Source organism: Dromiciops gliroides, chromosome 4 (assembly GCF_019393635.1).
Source record: "Dromiciops gliroides isolate mDroGli1 chromosome 4, mDroGli1.pri, whole genome shotgun sequence".
Classification (NCBI taxonomy): Eukaryota; Metazoa; Chordata; class Mammalia; order Microbiotheria; family Microbiotheriidae; genus Dromiciops; species Dromiciops gliroides.
The window spans coordinates 111,645,840-111,668,887 of record NC_057864.1 but is presented as its reverse complement, the minus strand read 5'-3'; the positions used below and the strand labels follow the sequence as shown (position 1 = coordinate 111,668,887).

Below are 23,048 nucleotides of genomic sequence, written 5' to 3'. Positions count from 1 at the left end.
AGACAAACACACCTCCTCTTCTTCATCAGTGCTCTTTCCTGAGGGCCCATTAGAAGCACTTTTTGTCTCCTCCCCTAAGGTAGAAGCATCACCATTAGAAGCCTGGGTTCCTTGTTCTGCTTCCCACTCCTGCAATACCTCCTCTAAGTTAAACCGACGCCTGTAGTTTACAAAGAAGTTCTTCACTTGGCCAACAGTCTTGTTGCCAATTACATCTGCAATAGCTTGAAAATCTTTACCATATTTGCGGACACCTGGAAGGCAAAGTAAATAATACACCTGTGAAGGAACAATCAATAAGGAAAGCTTTGTGTACTATACATCATGCACACATACAAGATACCAGTATTGATAAATCTTATTTGTTAAGCCAGGGTCACAAGATGAAAAATTTTATATTACTTAACTGAGCCAGCCACTTGCCTTCTACTAAGCATTCACAACTTACCAGTCTTTAAATAGTCAGCTTTTTATCCAATCCTCTCCCTTGAGCTTCCAAATGCAGTCCATTTACTGAGAAACACTGAATTCTTTGCTCCATCGTCAATGCCACATTCACTTTTTTCCCCTAAAAGCCTGGGCAGTCAGCTAAATCTGAGCGACATTATAAGCAAACTTGGATAGCAGTAGGCCACTTCATCTTACCTAAAAGAACTAGATGGCTAGCCTGAGTTTTTCTCTCAGGAAATAATTTCTGTTTTTACTTTATTGCTACTTTGCAAACTAATGTATGCTTGTACCACTGGGGTGTTATGAGAAAAAGAAAAAAAAGGGGGGGGATGGGGTGTCCCAGAATTTAAATGCAAAGGTTTGTTATAATAAGAAGGCATTTATGAAATTATTGTTGTACTAAGTTATGAACAGTGTTAACAACCATAATCTTGAAAGCAAGGCTTGGATGTTTTAAAGTCTGTACCCACAAAAGATTCCTGGGTATAAAATTTAAGATAGTAATTCTGACTGGTGCTCAGTTGCTGGTCTCTGCAATTATACATGAGAGTGCTACCAACAGAATTTTAAAAAATTGGCTGCTACATGTGTACGTGGTAAAGTGTACTTTCCATTAAGGACATTGTATATGACAATAATGGTTAATAAAATTTAACTGTATAAATTTATGAATGCATTATTTTGCTAGGCCTTGAATCATTTATTTTTCTAGTGTTCTCTATTACTAAGTAGCTTTAATTAATTAATTAATTTTTTGGTGAGGCAATTGGGGTTAAGTGACTTGCCTATGGTAACACAGCTAGTAAGTATCAAGTGTCTGAGGCCGGATTTGAACTCAGGTACTCCTGACTCCAGGGCTGGTGCTCTATCCATTGCGCCACCTAGCTGCCCCTGTAGCTTTATTTTTTAAAAGGAGTTCACTGTATAATTTTAAAGATGGAAGTGTCATGAAGAAGGGCATTTAGTTCAAGTTAGAAAAAAAAAATCGGATATTTTGGTCTCTTCATTTGGTAGCCACATTCAAAGGCACCAGAACTTTAGCAATAAAAGAGGCAAAAATGAAAGCAATAAAAATCAAACTGTAAGAGCATATTAATCCAACATAAGTAAAAATTAGGCATAAATGAAAAATCAAACTAAGTGAATTATTGTAGGAAAAGGAATGAAATAAACTCTTAATTTGTTGTTGTTCAGTCATTTAGTCATATCAGACTCTGTGACCTCATGGATCATACTGTTCATGGGGTTTTCTTGGCAAAGCCACTGGAGTGGTTTGCCATTTCCTTCCCCAGGGGATTAGGGTTAAGTGATTTGCCCAGGGTCACACAGCTAGTAAGTGTCTTAGACTGGATTTGAACTGAGGTCTTCCTTATTCTACTCACAGCACTCTAACCAATGAACCACTTAGCTACCCAAGCTCTTAATACCATGGTGTAAATACCATACAGTTCTCGACACAGTAGGTATAAAATACTACTTGAAACACTGAAACTTTGTTCCCTATTATGTACTTCCGTTTTGTAAATTGTGTGCATATAGATAGATCTATACATATAGATATAGTTGAGGGTTTGAGAACTATACATTTTAGTTCTAAAATGGAAACAGGAGAAATGCAATGGCATTTAAGTAACAACAAGTTGCTATTTGTAACATCGTTTAAACTTTTTGATAACATATATTTAAATTACCTTTACTTCCATCAAATGATTTGTTAGAATCCCATGACATTTATGAGTCTGGTATAATGTAGTCTCCACTAGTGTTTTATTCAGTGACAAAATCATGGAGTGTATGATCACTACACATGCGGATATGTATTGCTACCACTCAAGGGCCATGCAAGGCATTCATTTTAAAAAAATAATTGACAGATTTTGTTCTTACATCACTATTTACAAATATAATCTTTCCCTCTCTCCCTTCCTCACCCATTTCTAGTAACCCCAAAATACAATCAAGTCTGACAGTATAGTCAAGTGTTCCACAAACAGGTCTCTCCCAATTTCTGTAAAGAAGGTAGGTGCAATTTCTCATTTCTTCACAAAATGCTTCTTTATAAAGGTTATATATTGGTGCCACTTTTACAAGTAAAGGTGGAGGTGGTTAGAAGCTAATGACATTTTCCTATAATTGTAGCACTGTGCTGCTAGGGAGTCCTAATCTACAATAGAGGGAAGGCCAAGTTTTCTGACAACAGAATATACTGATTTTCAGAATTTCAAGAGCCACAACCAGGCAAACACTATTTCTATACTTCAAATACAGAGATGCTTTTTCATAGAAGTACTTCCTAGACCCTCACAACACCTTATGGGTGTGGATGAATAGGGTTTGAGGAGAATAAAGTTCCTTGGGCAGAAGGTTAAGAGTCTGTATGTTTCTTCTCCATCCGCTCCCCACTTTCATGGTAAATTTCTTTCAGGTACCAATGATATATCAGTTTTTCTAAATGCCTCATATGGCTGAGTCTGTAGTGATCAACACAATGCTTATTGACTACCTTTTAGCAAAGGAAAAAATTAGTCAAATAAACTTGAGCAAAGCTTCTGTCTTTTCCTTCCTGGTCCCTGTTAAACCTTAAATAAACTAAAATGAAGAGGATACTAAATGACTTTATAGCTTCCACTGTGCATACTCAGTAGTAGGTTTTATTCACAAAATGAAACTGAACTCTGAACATACTTGTAGAAGAAACCTGAAGATTCCAGGTCCAACAATGTCTAAGTGGAATTAGACTCTAAATTACTTCTAATCAATGACCCCCTCTCATATTTTGTAGACCAGTCTCCTTTTCCTGACTGCTTCTTGCTTCTCCACTCCTGTTAGGCTGCTTCTCTGGTGTAGAAAATAACCATGTTGTCTCCACCAATGGAATATAAACTCCTTGAGAAAAGTGACTATTTCATTTTTTGTTTTTATATCCCCTGTGCCTAGCATAGTGTAAAATTAAAGCGAATCTGCTACTTTGGTTAGCAGGGCAACTCAGATAGGAAGCAGTATTAGGAAGCAACTTGCTTTAACAAAAAGCCAGAATAGCCTCAGTTCCTAGCTGCACCTAGTAAAGTGTCCAACTTTTAACATCAAAATACTGATTTGAGAGTCCGGAAAAGGGACTGAACAAAATGTCTTAATTAACATTTTCACATAAGTGTAAAACTTAGGCTGGTTTGGCTGAGATGGTTTCTTAGTTCAATCTCCCAATCATAGGACAGACATACACTCAATAGTCACTGGAAAAAATGTACAGAATACTAAAACAAATTTAAGCATGTCAAGGGTTAAAGATATGCCTAGATTTCTAAAAACTTCCTGAAAGCTATAAGAAAATAGCTTAACACTCTGGTTTCCCTCTTTGAGGTAAAAAAAAAATCACTTTTTAGTGGGGTGAGGAGGGTGAAGGTTGAAGCTGAAGAAACCTATACCCACATTTTATACTATCATTAACCAACAAAATATTATTAACCAATAAAATCACAGTAGAAATTACTTAAGATGAAAACATCCCTAGAACTAAAACAAAGCAGCTCAAAATGTCTATGTACGGTTCTTAAAAAAACATTTTGCTTTGGTCTAGACAGGCGATGAAGAAACGCTTTCTCCCACTGCAGAGCTGCAATGGTGTTTACTAGTTACAGCCTTAAATAGTTGCCTTGGCATACCAAATGATTATATGACTTGCCCAGGGTAATACAGTCTGTATTTGCTAGAGGCAAGCTATTGAACCCAAGCTATTGACTCCAAGGCCAGTATTCTTTGCCCTGCTACCCTTTATAAACTCATATTGTTAATGTTGGTCATTCTTTATTCTTCAAGAGGACCAATAACCTCACAAGGGTGATGTCTTGATTTGCATGTGAATTGGATATGAGTGGGGAAGAGCTGCACAGTAGTCTTCAATTAAATTGTGCATGTGTGCTTGGGGAAGGAGGGAGGGAGAGAGAGGGAGAGAGCGAGAGATCGTGAGCTTTCAAGGTGGTAAGTTTGTTTTTTTTTTAAAAAATATCTTTCTTCATTATGGCAACTGACTAACTTTGTAAATCATGAGGTTTTTATAGTGCTTGACAAGTTTGAAAATCCCCTTTTCCTTTCTTTTACCTTGACCAGTGTCAGGCAATTCTGAGTATGCAATCCAGTCAGCACAAATGGGGAAATCTGAATTCCAAATGGTAAACAGATGGGAAGATACATTTTTTCCACTCCCTATAATTTCTCTTTCCTTCCTGAGCCTCCCTATTCTGCCCAGGCTGGAAGTGCTACAGCTACTCATGGGTTCCATCTCAATAGTGATTGGCACAAAAGCTTTCACCTGCTCTATGTTTCCTGACCTGGGCCAGTGCCCCCAAGGTTTCTCAGGTAGCCTGGTAGCTTTCCCAGGGGCTCACCAAATTAGTGGCAGACTTATTCTGGACACACATTCAAAAGCTTAGAACTTTCAAACTCAAGTCTCAGCCACCTCTGCAGCAGGGACTACAACTGTTTACTGCCACACATGGCTTTAAACTTCAAGAAAGGGGAAAGGAAGGTGTAGATGGCAGAATAGCTTTTGCTACTTTGTAGCGCTGGCCACAGGCTCTCTAGTAGCATTTTCAATACCCAATTTTCAGGAATTCAATTTTAATAAAGACTTAAAATAGGTATGAGAATTTTTTTTCCTTTGACTTTGTCTCCTAGCACCAAATTTCCAGAGCTAATGAGTCTTGATGTTGTCAATAGCTTCTTCAATGAAAAATAACATGACATTTTTGACTGCCTGGCTTTTTTGTTCTGGGTTGTAGCCCTTCCCATATCCTATTACAAAAACTTCGAGGTTCTAGGTTCTCTTTTTACAGTTTCGTTTAATCAAATACAATTTAAGAGATCGAGCAGTATAACACAACAGAAAGAGACCTGGAATCACTTCCTTGTTGACACTTTCTCCTTGTGTGACTTTGGGCAAGTCATTTTCCCATCTCTGGGTTTCATTGCCTTATTTCTATACTAAATGTGTTTGTTGCCAAAGATGCTAACTTCCCTTTCTAGGTCTGAATCTTATGCCCCTAAGGAACATATAGAGATTTTCTACATTATGCTTTGTCTGGTGATCTACCTCAGGCAAGTCTTCAGCCTCTTCAGATAGTTGTGCCTTTCTGTCTCCCTTCTGATCTTTCATATATTGTTCTTAAATTTTTCTCTCACCTCCATCAAATCTGTCTCCTCTATGTACTGCAGTACATGATTTTTTTTCTTAAACAACAAGATTCCTGGGTTCAAGGTCACAGTGGTTAGAAAGGAAAACAACTGCTAGGTTGGTGACAACTCTCAAAAATAATAAAAAGAAGAATCAAAGGCAGCAGGAGGTAACATTTAAGAGGAGTCATTTGCCTCTGGGACAGAGGTTATTTTGCTGGTTATTGTGCACTGTGCGTCTGAACAGGGTATACAGGAGAGGAAGTATTAAAAATTAACAGTGATATCTTCATGGAATGGAAAACTGTTTTTGGTGTTCAATCTCAAGTTATACTACAAACAAAAATATTAGTTGGGGAGGAGGGTTTGAAAGCACAGTCTCCCAAGAGAAAGATGGGTACCATTGTATATATGCTCACCAATTTCAGGCTGGGTGACGATTTACTGAATAACAACTGACATGCAAGAAGAGTGCTAACTCAGAGCTAGTTGTCCAAATGCCCCAGAAAAAGCAGTGGGGTACACTGCTGTACACAGGCAGTCTTATTTGCATGTATTTCTTCTATCTCATTTCTTTAGGAAGTTAAAACAATCAGAAACAACAGGATTTTACAGCCTGGCCTGATTTAAAAGCTTAAGTTTAAGTTACAATTTAATGTTGTTTTTCCTTTTCAGGATTAACATTTTATAACTTCACTAAAGATAACACTATTATTTTTATAGATTTCTACTTACAGTTTACAAGTGAGAAGGTATATAAAACTTTTATTATTTAAATATAAATTTTGGACCCAAAGTGATCTCTAAAAAGCTTTGTATAACTGAACAAAACAGAATTGCAGGGGAGCAATATTTCACCTCCCTACTGGAATGCAACAACTGCAGGGATAACAGGTTTATGTTTCAGGAAAAAAAAAACAACTGAACATTTAAGGAGGACTGGACACTAGAACAGGTTACACAGGCTGGGGAGTACCTATTCTTGGAAATATCATTAATGTAACTGAACTGAGGATTCAATTCAAGGATGTAACCTTGAGGATTCCACACTTTGTTATTCATAATGACTTGAAAATATCATTAGTGTCTTGGGCAGATTGTTTTATGGTTCTTTTAACCTTTTAATTTATTACAACCATAAAATATGATTAAAGAAATATTGAGTTCCCAGATTTGTTCTTGAAATCACTGGAAAGGGAAGTAAAAAAAAAAATAAGTGGGCAGCAACCTGCTTTGATTTTATTTGTGCAAAATCTCTTAAAATTTTAACATAATATTTTATTTACCATCTTCTCCTACTCCTCATCTGGTCATATGTTCCCTTCTTTGGAATCCTGAATATTTTAACCTTTCATTTTAATCTCTTTTTGTGATGTGACTTTTTTTTTTTTTTGGCAGGGCAGTGGGGGTTAAGTGACTTGCCCAGGGTCACACAGCTAGTAAGTGTCAAGTATCTGAGGCCAGATTTGAACTCAGGTACTCCTGAATCCAGGGCCAGTGCTTTATCCACTGCACCTCCTAGCTGCCCCCTGTGATGTGACTTTTTAATACTAACATTCATCCATTTGGAATTTATAAAGAAGATGCTGATATAGCTCCAGTTTTCAACAACCCATTTTCCATTTCCCAGTAGTTTTAAATGAATAAGCAATCCCTTCCCCAGTAGTTTTGAGTTCTTAGATTTATCTAACATTAGAATGCTATACATATTTTTTGTATTTATTTATCAAGTTGACTTCACTGATCTGTTTTATATTTTTTTAATGCAGTATCAGATGGTTTGACATTACTTTGTAGAATAATTTGAGATCTCATAGCATTAAGCTATCCTTTTTCTGATTTTTTCACCCAATATGCTCCTTGATATTTATGATCTTTTAGGCTTCCGAATGAATTTACTATTTTATCTAATTCTATAATATATTATTTTGGTAATTTGATTGGTATGGTACCAAATCTGGATCTGAAGCCTCTATTTTAAGAAAGTGATTGTGAAAAACTGGAGTGTGACCATCCAAGGATGATCCAAGTGGTAAAGGGATTCTTCATACCATATAGCCACTGGTGAGGAAACTAGGGAATGCTTAGAGAAAAGAAAACTGGGGGAGAAAAGACAGCTGCAGGGCTGTCATGTGGGAGACAGATTCGATTTGTGAGGACTTTCTAAATGAGAACCTACTATGTGAAAAAAGGCAGCTCAAGTGCTGATATTTATAAATGGATCTTCACAGACCAAGACAAACATTTTCACATAACTACAAGAGAAAATGTAGAAAGGCCATGTAGTATGTGACCTTTGGGTGGGGCAAATGAAATTATAATGAACATCAGAGAGAATGTGGAGCTACTAAATTCTTACTTAGCGTTTTTATACCGGAAATGACAACCAAAATAGCTAACAGGGAGTGTATGTCCAAGATGAATAAGGAGATGGTAATTCGTGCCCTTTAAGAATTTCAGTCACCCAGCCCAGCTAAAGTACATCCATAAGTACTGAAAACCTGGGAGGTGTGATGGCTAAACCGATCTAATATTTGAAAAATCACAGAAAATGAGGGAAGGCATCACAAGATTGAAGAAAGGCAAATATCCAGCTTTAAAAAAAAAAAAGAGAGAGAGAACAGAATGTGAGCAACAAACATGATTTTTCCTGAGATTTCTGGGGAAATTACAGTTGGTCAACATCTAGAGAGGGAAGGAATAATTACAAAGAGCCATCAAGTTTTCATCAAGAACAGGCCATGCCACACTATCTTCATTTCCTTTTCTGCCTGGATTACTAAAACAGATGAGGGGAATGCTGTGCAGAGTTTACCTGGATCAACAGTTCTCAAACTTGTTGGTCTCAGGACTCCTTTATACTCGTAAACACCAAGAACTATCCTCTCACCCCCTACTTAGAGAACTATTGACCTAGAACAAATGATTCAGATTTAGAGGTGGAAGAAACCTCAGAGGTCATATAGGCCAACCTCTCCAATTTACAGATAAGGAAACTGAGGCCCAGAAAATTTAAGTGACTTGCTCAAGACTGCACAGGTAAGAAGTGGCAGAGCAAAGATGTAAACCCTGACATGCTGACTTCAATTCCATCACTTTTGGCAAAGTATCTCATTATATTATGGTGGAGAGAATAGTAGATGTGTTCTGTATGACAATGAAACTGAATTGATTTGGAACTGGCTGAATGGCTGAAATCAAACAGTAATTGTTAATGCTTCTATGTAAATGTGGAAGGAAGTCTCCCATGAAATACACACAGGGATCTGTGCTCAAGCCTTATGAGGTTTACCACTTTCATCAATGATCTGGATAAAGGGATAGATAGTATGGTCAACAAATTCGTAGGTAACACTAAACTGTAAGAGATAATTAGAATACTGGATGACAAAAATCAGTATCCGAAAGGATCATGACAGGCTAGACCATTGGGCTGAATTAAAAATGAAATATAATGAAAGTAAATATAAAGAAAGTTTTATACTTGAGTGTAAAAAAATGACCAGTACAAGATGGGGAAGCAAGGTTAAAAAAGCAACTGTTCTGAAAAAAGAACTGGGACTGAAAACTCAATGAATCTGCAGTACGTTAACCAAAAAAGGTAATGCAATCTTGGGCTGTATTAAGAGACGTATAGTTTTCAGGAATACAGACATGATGGTCCCACTATACTCTGCCCTAAATAGCCCTCATCAGTTTAAAAAGGACACTGATAAGCTAGTAAGTAACCACAGAAGGGCTAACAAGATGGTGAAGGACCTTGAGTTCATTTCATTTGAGGAATGGTTGAAGTAAATAAGTATGTTTTAGCCCGGAGAAGAGAAAATGTGGGGAGTGGGATAATAGCTGTCTTTGGGGCTGTCAGGTGAAGGATGAATTAGTTCTGGTGGAAGGTGCAAGGCGGCCAATTTTGGCTTGGTGTCAGGAAAAATTTTTTAATGATTAGAGCCATCCAAAGTAGATGGGCTACTTCAAAAAGTGGACAGTTCCCTCTCTTTGAAGGTCTCTGTGCAGAGGCTGAACACATGACAATAAGCATTCCTTCAGTGTACAGGTTGCTGAGGTCTCTGCTGATTCTTAAATTCTGTGATTCAATCACAGAGTTAAGAAGACAGGTTCAAACTCTGATGCTGACATCTATAGATGTTTGAATCTGGGCAAGTCACTTAAGTGTTCAATGTCACCAGCTCCTCTTAAGACTCTAATTTGAAGAGTAGGTATCACTTTCCGCTGGTAGAAGGAATATCCTCACTGGGAGTTCCTTATACTAATGAAATCACAGATCTAGTACACACACACACACACACACACACACACACACACACACACACACACACACACACACACTCAACATATATATTATCTGTAGAGTATCTATGAATTTAAGAAATATAGGCTTATTTTGAAAATGAAGACTTTAAGGATGGGCATAAGTATACACAAATCCATCTCCTCTCCCTCAACCTTTATCTCTTAAGACAAAGAATTAACTACAGAATGAAAAAATATTATCAATTTTTAAATGTTTATAATTTAAAGTTGTAAAAAATGCTAACTTTTTGTTCTTGAATAAATATCAATTTTGAGAAAATTACAAGGAATAGGAAAGGATTAATTCAATAATTTCAGGAAAAATAAAAGCATCTTTCTATTATTATTATGTTTAGATTTAATGCTTAACAGAATAAGGACCAAATGGTATTTTCTAATGAAGTCTTGTTGAGCTTCTTAATATTAATAATAATATATATAATCAATTCTTGATGATCTTCATTAATAAGTTACGGCATGAATAAACAAAAGCATGAATATTTGGCTTTAGAATATATGCTAGTAATTATATTTAAATATGGGTGTGTGGATCACCTAGGGATTACATTCCAAACAAGATAATTTAGTTACATGGTAAGCACCTATCTTGGGTGCGTTGTCTGGGTTTCCCCCCCTCCAATTTCCTTCCTTTTCCTGGCTCTACCTCAGGACTCTTTGGTATCCATTTTAAGCTGGAAAGAAATAGTATCATGGATGGCTAAGATGGGCACAAAATATTAAAATAAATACAGCTGTCCTCTCTGTAAACTTCCTGAATATCTGGCTCATAATTTTTCTGAGCTGAGAAAGGTAATTTCACATTTCAGTTTAAGAGTTCTGGACTTTTAGGTCCAGACTATATACAACTATACGTAAACTACATCAAAACTATATTACACTCGAATATTAACAAATAATTGAAAGCAAGATTTAGTCCAGATGTACATAAGCAAACAAATGATCAAACAGTATGGTTTAAATGATCATTGTAGTTATTTTTGAACCAGATTATAAAGAAAGAGTAATTTACTATGCTTCCATGAAACAAAAACACAAAGACCCCAACTCAAATAGCTTCTACATTTTGGTTCAGTTTGCAGTATCATGAAAAATAATAATACGTTAAATTTTTTTCATTCCTTAAGAAATAGTCACATTAGATAGTTTCTGTCTCTCCTAAGAAAATATAACAAAGGCATATTTGAGGTCTAGGACATGACTTCAACAGCATATTGCTAGGTTCAAAAATTATTTTGAAGATAGCTATTTAGAATAAAATTGTAAATCTTTTCCTTGATTCTAGAACAACCAATTCACCCATTTACTAAAACAGCACTAAATTCAAGATCCATTAACATCTTTTACTCTTTCTAATTATATCTCATCACCACACAAGAGAGTTAGGTACAGATGTCATTATTATTAGATTAGGCAGTTAGCAGAATAAGCCTCTTGTGGATTGCATAGATGTTTTAAGTATTTGAGATGAAAGAGAAAAATGTCATTTTTGTCTGTCTCCTAAACTACTATTCAATGCACAACTAGTCTACATTCTATTTTATACTATTTGCAAGGAATTGCAAAACCTTAAGAGCATTCACAACCTTCAGTAAACTGCAATTGTACTTTATATTAATTTAAGGGTCGCTTAAAAGCTGTATTTAAAAAGATTCTAGGTGTTCATAAAGTACAAGATGACTTTCTAGCATATAGTTGATAACAATAAAAATTTTGCCTAACATGATGGTTTAAGGTTTCCAAAGCACTTCAGACATTATGTGATTCTCACAACAACCCAATGAGGTAAATATTTGACTAAAAATCTATAATTTGATTGTATGAATCCTTCATTGTTTTTCTTTGAATTTCTGAACTTTAAGACTATCCCCGTTTACACACTTGAATTGAAATGTACACATTCTGCCACAGCATCTGCTGGTCTTAATTTGGAGCAAGAATCAGGACCTTGTACAAAATTCAATGGCTATAATTCTAAACATAATGTGGCAGGAAGATTTAAAAAGGGATTATTAAAATGTAATAAATACAGTGAAATGTTAGAACTGGTTTGAGCTAAGGGCTCCTATACAAAAACTTCTACTCCCTCTTCCATTAATCAGGGGCTGGGTCAAAATTATGATCTTTAAGTAAACAAATTCTAATGGTCCAGGATTTAATTCTTAGATACTTTATATGAATAACAATATCTATTCAAAACCAACTTCTTTGTTAAAGTTAGGTCTCATGATTTGAAATAAAGATAGCTATGGTAAACGGTGAGGCTTATTAAGACAAATGACCAAAATCCAAGTTCAAAACAAAACAAAATATATACAACAGCTGCTTAACATGTGTGCTCAGCTTTCTCTAAAAGAAGACTAAACATTTTGGAAGGTAAATGCATGACTTTTATTTGTGTGATTGATTTAACATGTTAGCTTTTGTAGTTTTCTTACACGACAATTATCTGCGACAAATACACTATGGTCACCAGTCAGCAGCCTGAATTTGGACTAGGAACAACTGCAGTTCACAAGCATAGCAACCAGCTCCAACTTTGACTGGGTAAGGATGAAAGGCATTCTTAGGAAATCCTTTCACATCAACCAAGGCCTCAGAGATAGTAGTTCAAGTTATTTTTGGCTAAGAAATAGCTGGGTGGGTCAGTGCAGTGGCTGATACCTTCATGTGACACATACTCCCATTGTGTCACCACATTGGCTTGCTCTAGCTCTCCCTAATCCAAGTCAGAGTCATCAAAGAGTTAGTCTTCAATTACCTTGTCTTAAAATCTGAGAAATGCTTGCTTAAACATTTACCATATTAGATTCTCAAAAGAATCTTATGACATGCTAAAAGATGGGCTTCAGGTTGTCATTGTCAGAGATGTGTGTATATACTAGGTTGATTCTTTCTAAATAGTAAACTAGATAAAAATGATAATAATACCCTTCCCCTAAATCAGATTTAGAGAGAACCTTTTAGACTGTCTTGTTGACATATACAACCACTGAACAAATAATACTTTAAGAAAACTTCATATTGAATGTCCAAAAAGAATAGCTCCTAATTTATCTGTGATTATTCAGAATACAAAAGGACTTTGTTTTATGAAATATTTAAAAATGCTTCTTAAATATGTTTAATATTTTAAAATAATTTCTTAAATATTTTAAAACGTTTTAAAAATATTTAAAATGTTTCTTTTAATAATCACCTTCCTTAGGGCACTTAAAGTTGTGATATGGGTTTTAAAAATCAGTTTACAAATAACTTTCCAGTAACATATCTATTGAACAAAGCATATTATATACAGCAAACATTTTAGTATCTAGATTATATAGCTTAATTTATATAATGGAGAAATACTAACATGTAAATAAATCAGAGAAACAAATAACACATCACAGTTCAAATGTACTTTCACTGTAAATTTTCAAAGAATGAATGTAAAATGAATGAACTCAGTTGTAGGGATGAAAAAGCAGGGTATAGGGCATCCGAATGACTTGCCCACAACTGTCATCACTAAAATTTTATTTATATATTATGTGCTAAAAGTGTGCTGCATACTGTTCAGGACAAAAAGAGGCACATAGGGTTAGCACATGAGTCAGAGGCATATCCAGAAGTAGAATACAGAACTCCTAGTCATCAGATCTGCATGGTATAAACATAAGAGCCCCTTTCTGATCCATTATGAAGGAAGGCAAGAACTGTGGTAGTTATCTTTCATGCCAAGTTAAAGATAATAATTATGAATAACAATAACTGCTTATCTTTAATATACCTTGCACTGCTAGAAGCTGCTCCTCTGTGGTCCAACGGGCATTAATTTTCTGATTTGACTACAAAATTAAAGAGAAGTTTCCTAATGAGGACATGAAGAAAGACATTTCCAAAGTGCTTATTTTTAACTTTTCACTTGTATCATAGACATAAGAATTCCATAAGTCTTGACTGTAAGATATTCCTTATAAAAGGAATTAAAATACTCTAAGTTACCTTTTACCCACCCTGAAAAGGAAATGTGCTAACTTGAGGATTCTGAATCAACATCTGTTCAGCAGTAACTGACATTAAAGCTTGAGAAAATCTATTAGGTTACCCTATTACTAGTTTTCTATTATGTAGTTCAGATATTATTTTTAACTTATTTTTAAAATGTCTTCAAGAGATGTTACTTTCTTTAGTATAGAGCCCCTTAGTCTAATCAAGTGTCAATTTCTATGTCAATAGGTTTTCCTGATATTTATTCTAAACTTATCTTTACCTAACAGTAAGAGAATTAACATCCCACATTAGTCAAGCAAATCAGCACAGTCCTATAGATCAGATTAAACAATGGGGCTATGGGCAAGTAAAGACTTAAACCTATTTAAGTCCTATATGTCATGCATTATACAAGTTTAAGAACAGATATAGTTTTCAGTCTAATAAACATTTCTGAATGACTTCCTTATGATTTGATAAATATATTTCACCTGCTCATGATCATAAATTTAACTTTGGCCTCAGCAATACAACATATATCTAATGCCTGCTAACTAGGAACTTTGGTGGTATACACCAGGGCAGAAAGAAGAGGACAGATGGGTAGCACTGAGAACATCTAAGATCAAGAGGTCCTGTGCTGTACCACTGTCTGGTCATTCTTTGCCAAAGCAGAAAGAAACTTTCTCTGAGGAGAGTAGATGGAGAGTGTTCATACCCTTTATCACCTCCTGCATAGCATCAGGAGCCTCTGGAGTAAGTAAGCTGGGTCCATGCCAGCTTCTTCACCATGAATACAGAGTAGTTTCATGGTAGGTGTAGCCCTTCAGAAGAAGAAATTTTTACAATTCTAAGAATGGTAAAGAAAAGGAAAATAGAGGAAAGGAGAAAAACAAGGAGAAAAAAAGGCTTATGGGAAAAGAGTAAAATCCCCAAACAAGAGGCAGAGGATTGATTTTGGGCAGAAAGAGGAAAAGGAGTAGAAACCAAATCATATCATATGGTAAGAGTCATTTAGGCTCAAAGCTTAGAGATTAGGGTTCAGAAGAACAGAAGAGACAAGAAGCAAAAAAATGGAATAGGGCAGGAGAAAGGAAGGTAAGAGATGTGGTGACAATTAAAGTGATAGGAAGAGAAACCAAGGAGAGGAAAGGGAAGAAAACTAAATGGAGGAGAAAGGGAAAAACAGAAGGGTTGAGGGAGAAGTAAGAAGGCTGCACAACTGCACCAGTTAAATGGAGAGTGTCAAGAAGAGAATGGGAGGTGAAGCAGTACTACTCGGGGCAGAAGGGACAGGCCCTGTAGTGAATCAAGGGAAGACAAGATGACTAGGAAAGAAGGGAGAATGGTTGAGTAGAAAAGTGACAAATGATTTACAGAACAACCAGAGGCTTCCTGGAAGTTATTGAGTAGCCACATATTAATTGTTATTGTATAGTTTTGAAATTTAACTAAAAATAATACAACAGGTACAATGTTCAAATCTGAAATTAAATAGCATTTTTATCTTTAGCTTGGTATTCCCATCAGGAGTAGGTTCATAAATAATGAACCGTTTGAAATACCAGCATTTTAAAAATAATAATTTCACTAGTGATAGATACTCAACCTGTCATTTCATTGGTATGATGAAACTCCCTCTACCAATGCAGGTTGGCACCTTCTGTGCAACTTAGACTTTTTGAGAGTTGCCTGAGCACTGAGAGATTGGGTGACTTACTCAGAGTCACACAGCTAGGATGTGTCAAAGGTAGGACTTGAATCCAGGTCTTCCTGGCTTCAAGGCCAGTTCTCTATCCGTTATACCATGCTACTTCTCAAAACTTTCTCAACCAAACATATTTTTCATCAAGAGTCTGTATGACAGTCCTATGAAATTAACTTTCTCTGTCCTTGTCACCTCCCCCCACCCCCAAATCAGCTTGCCTTTGCTTATTCTGTCTGTGGGATCACTATTTCCCTAAACTACCAGGTTAAGATATTCTAATCATCTTTTGGCTCCCTTATCTTTCCTCTCCATCATCTATTAGATCCAAGTCTGTTAACAAAGCCAATAGAATCCAGTGACACTCCTTGAAGTCAGAGATCATCACCTTTTTGGTCTTTTCATTCACACAGCTTGCTGTAGGCTTTGAGTCAGAAGACCTGGGCTCAAATCCAATCTCTAACACTTACTAGCTACCTGACCTTTGGTAAGTCACAACCTCTGTATGGCTCCATTATAACTCCCTAGGGCTTATTTTCTAACTCACAGACAGGTTGTGATCTCCTCAGGCAGAGGGAGTTAGCAGACCAAGAGCTCCCCAAGTGGGCAAATGCTCAAATCCTCCTTTCCAAACATCCACGTTTCCAACACCTAGCACAGGGCCATGTGCATGGCAGGCACTTGATATCTGTTGAATTTGACATCATTTATTATTCTTCCCTTGAAATGCCTTTGGAATCCTCTTTTCTCCATTCTACAATATTGCTATCTTGGATCTGTGACATCAATAATGATGACAAACACATAAAGTTTATGAAATACTTTTTTCCCCCACAACACTGAAGTAGGCAGCATAAATATCATACCTGTTTACTTATGAAAAAACTAAGGAACAGAAAAGCTTTATGTCCAATGTCACACAATTAAAAAGTGATACTGTTCTAATCTTCCTAAAACATTCCCATGTTCACAAAACTATACTTGCTCTCTATGACACTTGATTCTCACTGACTGGTTCTTTTGGCCCTCTAAAATTTTGCCTACCACATCTCCTCATCTTTCCTTTTGCTCTCCAAGATAAACCTTTTGATCAGGCAGGCTCATCTCCTTAATGCCTACCCCATACAAGTTGATTCTTCCTTTGTTTCTAATCTAATCATAACTTAACTTTTCAAATCAAAGCTCAGATACTATCTTCTCTTCAAAGCCTTCATTATCTACCAACTCTAGTCTTGCAGGGAGTCTGTTCCCACAAAACTTCTATTTAAGGGAAAGACCACTGGGTGGTACAGTGGATAGAGCCCTGGACCTAAATTCAGTAAGATCTGAACTCAAATCGAGCCTCAGACACTAGCTGAGACAAGTCACTTAACCTTTGTTTGCCTCAATTTCCTCACCTGCAAAATGGGAATAATAGTAACACCTACTCTCTTCTACCACCCTTTCTCTGTGCAGGGTTGTTGTGAGGATCAAATGAAATAATAATTGTAAAGTGCTTACAACAGTGGCTAGCATGTAGTAAGTGCTATATATTAGCTATTATTATTAACTTCAACATTATCTATTATTTGACTTTGGACAAATCACTGTACTTTTTTTTTAAAGCAACAGGAAAGATTTTATGTCATATATTAAAATTAACCTTATTATATATCCAGGATATTGTCTTTTGGGTCATATAAGATTTGTGAATCCATTCCAAAGCAACATTCAAACATCACTTTGTGGTGAATTATTAATATTAACATTCCCATTGCTTCATTTTGACCAATATTTTCTATAAAGGACAAAAAAGGCAACTCCAAACTTCAAGGATGTGAACAAAAAACAAAAATCATAGAAGTCAGGTAACTTCTGAATACCACAAATAATGGTAATTTAAATATTACATTAAAATGTGATATTATAGATCCTACAATGTTTAATCCTTTCACTATTTAACATTTCTGAGGTAAAAAAGAAGTATGATATGATGGCACAGCACTGATGCATTCACTGATAGTGGCAGCTGCCAAAATTTATATAGCACTTTAAAGTTTGCAAAGTTTATGTACATTATCCAATAAAGAGACTTATGTCTAGGTCTCTGGATCCAGGAGGAAATGTCAGAATGGAACTTAATAGCCATTTGACAAATCACTTAACTGAAACTTCCATTTCCCTTTCTGTAAAATGGTGGTGCCATCTTTTGCCTCTCAGGCTTGTTGTGAGGCCCAAAGGAAGTAACATATGTGAAAGTCATTTTTACTGCAAAGAGCTATACAAACAGCATCATTATGCACCAGCTATCAGTATCAAATGTTGCTACAGTAATCTGTGAAAGTGTATAGTTTGGAATGAGATATTAGAATTAAACAGAAAAATCAAACAAGCAGCCATAACTGCTTAGCATTTTTGGTGACTGATGTAAAACCTTTCCTCATAATGACAAGAGGAACTATGGTAGAGTGAATAGAGTGCTGAACTTAGTGTTGGGAAGACTTGCATTCAAGTCCACCTCTGACACAATGGCTGGGAGACTATGGAAAAAAATCACTCCACTTCTCAACTGTCTATAAAACTGTAAGTGGCAGAAGGGGATGGCCTTTGTTGGTAGATGTTTTCTTAATGGGTGGGAATCCCTATATCAATGAAATCATAGATCTAGTTCATAAACAAAACCTAAAGACCCTACCTCCCTGAATTAGTTTGATGGGACATAATTCTGAAGCACTGAATCCTGCAATTCCTATCCAAATACTCTATTTGGAGGTACCCTTTGCAACTCTTGAGCAGAAAAATCTTATTAGAATGAACAAGCATGTTAGTTTCAGGTGCACAGGGGTCTCTTAAAGGCTCATTAATACTGTCTTCTCTAGAAAGATTGTGACAAAAAGCATTCACACTTCCATTTAACAAAATTCAAAAAGTTCCATTTGAACACTGTTTCTGGTGAAAAAAAATAAGAATCTAGCCTTCAGAAAAGAATTACGGGACTAAACATTCAAACTGCAAACTAGTTTTAGCTCTAATATCTTTATGCTCTTCCCTTGAAAATGTAGCTTCACATGTTAAAATTTTCCTCTAAAAGTATCCAAAAGGGATCTTTTTTTTTTAAAAGGGGAAGAAAAACCCAACAAAAATATCCATAATTTTAAGTTATGTCCCCAGTGTACAATCAGGGCATGCACAATAATTCAGGCCTTCCTTCCTTCCCCCAGCTCACCATACTAGGCTTCTTTTCTCTTTTCTATGCTACAAATCCACATAAATGGGGAAGAAGGCAGATGATGGAGAGCCAAGAAAGCATTACTTGTGTTTCTTATGCCCTCCTAGTTCCACATTTCTTCTACGTAATGTGTCTTCCTCTGTTGCTACTTTCCCCCTTAATCTCTTGGATGATAAGAGGGAGGTGGAGGTGGGATTTGGGTGGAGAGAGAAAAGGGATACTACTCAAACATGGTCCAACTAAAAGAGGTGGTTTGACTCATTTTAAGTGAATATACACATTTTATGAATGAGAAACTGAAACTAACAGATAAAACGTTAATATTTTAAAATATACATGGCCTATGAAACATTCACCCAGGCATATGACAAATAGGTAATTTTAATTAACAAGGTTTCACTATATTAATGATGTCTTCACTTTTATTATTTTTTAAATCAACCTACCTCAGGAGGCTTGAATTCTTCAATTCCCCCTTCCATTTTCTGTTTAAGTGCACTGTTTACTTGCTTAGCATTTTGAACCTTGAATACAAAAAAATATGAATTGGCTAGCTTACACTTAGTTGAACGTTTGAGCACCTGAAATGTGAAAGGACTATACAGATCGTATATGTACCTATGATCTTTGCTGTTTGTGAATTTCTTTGGAGGAGAGGCAGAACTTATGTTAAGATTTTAAACTCACACGCACGCACTCTGCATTATATTCAGATGATAAATCTGTCATTCCTTATAGATAATAGTCACTAGGGCAAACACTGAGTTATTTTTCTAGCAGTGAATATGAATTTTTTCTGGACCATTCATACTCTCACCTGGTACCTTTTATGATTATAGCAAATATTTGTTGAGATAGGGTGCTTTTTGTAGTCATGGAATGCTGCCAAAGGTAAGCAGATAAAATTTCATGTTGTTTTTCTTATTAACATGATAACTCCAACTGAGCTAACAGGCTTCAGACAGTATCATACTGATTGCTATTAATTGCCACTTGTGATAGATAGGAAATAGGCTTAAATTGCAACATAGGTATTCAAGTGAAGTATTTTTTTTTAATATAAGTGTGCAGTTTTATGCTTAAAACTGTACTAAGCACGTGCGGGGGAGAAGGGGGCAGCTAGGTGGTGCAGTGGATAAAGCATCGGCCCTAGATTCAGGAGGACCTGCGTTCAAATCCGACCTCAGACACTTGACACCTATAGCTGTGTGACCTGGGGAAGTCACTTAACGCTCATTGCCCCACCAAAAAATAACCAAAAAAACAAACAAAACCCCAAAACTGAATAAGACATAACTATATAATAAGAGCTGGAAAGGATCTGGGAAGCCATTCAGTCTAACCTCCTCATTGTTACAGAAGAGGAAACTGAATACCACAGGGTATTCTCATTCTCTCTCTCTCTCTCCCTCCCCCACAGATATATATAGTATCTGTGTGTTCGTGTGTGTGTATGTATTTGAAAATGTCAAATTACATATATAACTCTTATTTAGGCAGAAGTTCAGAATGCTATTTGCTACAGTAGTAGTAGACCAAAGAATAAGTGCTAAAACTGGGAAAGTTTTAGTAAAGGAAATGGGCTTTGCTAGGTTTATATTTTTATAGGTCAGAAACAATGTGGTCTTGGAGATGAAAACTACTGCATGTATTTAGGATTTTTAAAAAAATAAAGCATCAGCATAAAGAAATAAAACTAAGCAGACTGAGGGAGAAAAGCAGAAAGATGTATTTGTTTGCTATTCAAAGTTCCCCAGGCTTATGATTCTTAATGCTGATTACTTTTTAGCTTTTCTGTGAGGTTTTCTTAAAGTTTAATAAAAAACTAGAAAGATAATGTCTTTTTATTATGATGGGCAAAGACTAGGTTTCAAACATAGCCTACACAAAAACTTGGGAAACAATTTCATTACATTTTCATAGATGATCAAGATCACACATCCTGATTAGAATCTCAATAAAATTTTTTTTGCAAAAATAAGAGAAATTATGTTTACTCTATGCTTTTATTATTAAAATAATACATGGATTCCCCCCCCCCCAAACTAATTTAGAACACCGTCCTTTCTTCTCTGCAGATGTCAAAAGGAACAGAAGTGGCAGTATTATATATGCTGTCAGACATGGTTGATTTACTGGTTACTTTTGATGAGTTGTTTTGCTTCTCTTCCATAAAGTTTTGTTACAAGGAATGGCTCCATTAGGTAGTAAAATTCTCAGGAATAAAGAGGGCCAAATGAATGAATGAATGAATAAATAAATAAATAAATAGATTTAAAAAGAAATGTATTTAGAAATGGGAAAACAAATATGTGGAGAAGAGAATAAAAAAAAAGATTCTTACACAAATGTGGTTGAATATATGGCAGATCTACGCAGACCAAATATAATGCATCGGCAATATAGGTAGATATGTAATCAAGAGTTGATTTCATACTTGTAAGGGGGAAGGGTGTGAATTATTCGGAACACAAAACGAAAATTTAAACCACTTATATTTGCAACAAGAATTCATTACTGGGAAGATGCTTAGTTATTAAAATTGTGGCATTTCTCTAATTCATGGTAAATCAGTAATGGAAGTGAATTTCAATACATATTGAATACATATTCAATATGTGTATATTGAATATATACTGAAATTGATCTAAATTCTTGATATTGTGGAGACTGGGACAATGGTATTATGAACAGAGGGGAACTAGCCCGAAATTTTTGAAGTATTAGTGTCACATATTATCCACAATATGTTACAAACAAATGGATAATTCAGAATTGGTTCTATTTTAATTTGAAATATATAATTTAATAGATCTCTAACAGAAAAAACTCAGGTATAGGAATTTTAACTAAGACAAAGCAATTTATAAAATTTATAGTAAACGCCTTAAACATTTAAAGTAAGGATAGTATCAATTTAAACAAATGTATTTGTCTCAAACGTAAATTTGAAAACACAAAATAAAATGCAATTTATTATTATTGATATAGTCACTAAGGCTTAAGTGCTACACTCAAAAATTTTTGGTAGAAGGTATTAATTTTTAAACAAAGAGTATGGTATCTTTTCATTGACTCCAAATGTATCTGGAAAAAATGTACATAAAAGTTTAACAATTTTATCATTTGAAATGATAATTATAGTCCAATTTATCTATACTTGAGTGACAGTACGTACAAGTTAAATCTGCACATAATCTAAAAGGCCATATTTAGTGAATAATTTCAATTTTCTTCCAAGAATAAAGAACTGAGAATGACTTGAATTTTATCCTTCCACAAACTTTGGAAAGAACTTTGTTGCAAAATGTACAGCAGAAAAAAGAACAGGCTACTTAGGCAGCACTCACAAGGTAGCTTATGTCAAACTGAACTGTAAAGAGAACATGAAATACCTGACGTTTAAGGGAGATTAACTCCATATCTAGCTGTCTGAGAATCGTGTTGGCTGCATTGGGACTACAAGAAACTGCGACCACATCTTCCTGAGTCAGATACATGCCCTTGGGTGGACGGCACTTAGAACGCTGAGAATGATGACGGTGTTGTAAGCTCTGATACTCTCTCCTACCCAGTCCAATCTTGCTAGTTTGTACAGGTTGTTCAGCATTACCCTAAATTTTTAAAAAAGAAAGGAAAAATAAGGAAAAAATGAATGTAATTTGTACTGGTAGATAGGTACCTATTTTTCTTAGTTGCTCTAAGTAGACTTTGAACAAACAAACAAAAAAAGCTTTAAGCAACTGTGTTATCTCCATGGTCTCCTGAAAAAAAAATTTGTTCAGCCCTGTAAAAACTATAATCTGTTTCAGAAAGAGGTTATTGGTACCCTTTATCAATTACAATCATTCCATTTACCATCGGACTTCATATATAGCATTTACCCAATAATAGAAACAGTAAAGTCCTTTTTGACTAATCCATTCAATCCAATTCTTGTTGATGCCTGGTTATATAAGAGAGAATGCAAAAGTGCAAAATGAAAGCTGCAAGCAAAATACTGTAAAACTTTAGATACAAGAATAATCATTTCTGTATGGGAATTGGGGGAAATCACAGGTTTTATGGAAGAGATGACAATTTAGCTGGGTCTTAAAGAAATACAAAAAATTGGATAGGAAGAATGGGAAGAGAACATTCCAGATAAAATAAACTACATATGCAAGGTGGGAGGAAGGAAAGGAATAAGGACTGAAATGTATGAGGATTTGG

At 35.6% G+C, this 23,048-nt stretch overlaps 1 protein-coding gene across 5 annotated transcripts in view; it reads right to left on the bottom strand.

Annotated features, from left to right (window-relative positions):
* RCOR3 (REST corepressor 3) overlaps positions 1 to 23,048 on the bottom strand; it is a 53,875-nt gene that overhangs the window by 3,259 nt on the left and 27,568 nt on the right. For 3 of the 5 annotated variants that reach the window (XM_044003789.1, XM_044003788.1, XM_044003790.1), the window contains 4 exons: positions 22,232 to 22,450; positions 19,283 to 19,360; positions 13,721 to 13,778; positions 13 to 254 (listed from right to left, as the gene is read on the bottom strand). In XM_044003789.1, the coding sequence (XP_043859724.1) occupies positions 13 to 254; positions 13,721 to 13,778; positions 19,283 to 19,360; positions 22,232 to 22,450 (597 nt within the window). The remainder of the gene's footprint in view (positions 1 to 12; positions 255 to 13,720; positions 13,779 to 19,282; positions 19,361 to 22,231; positions 22,451 to 23,048) is intronic. The other 2 variants (XM_044003791.1, XM_044003792.1) reach the window with 1 other exon arrangement.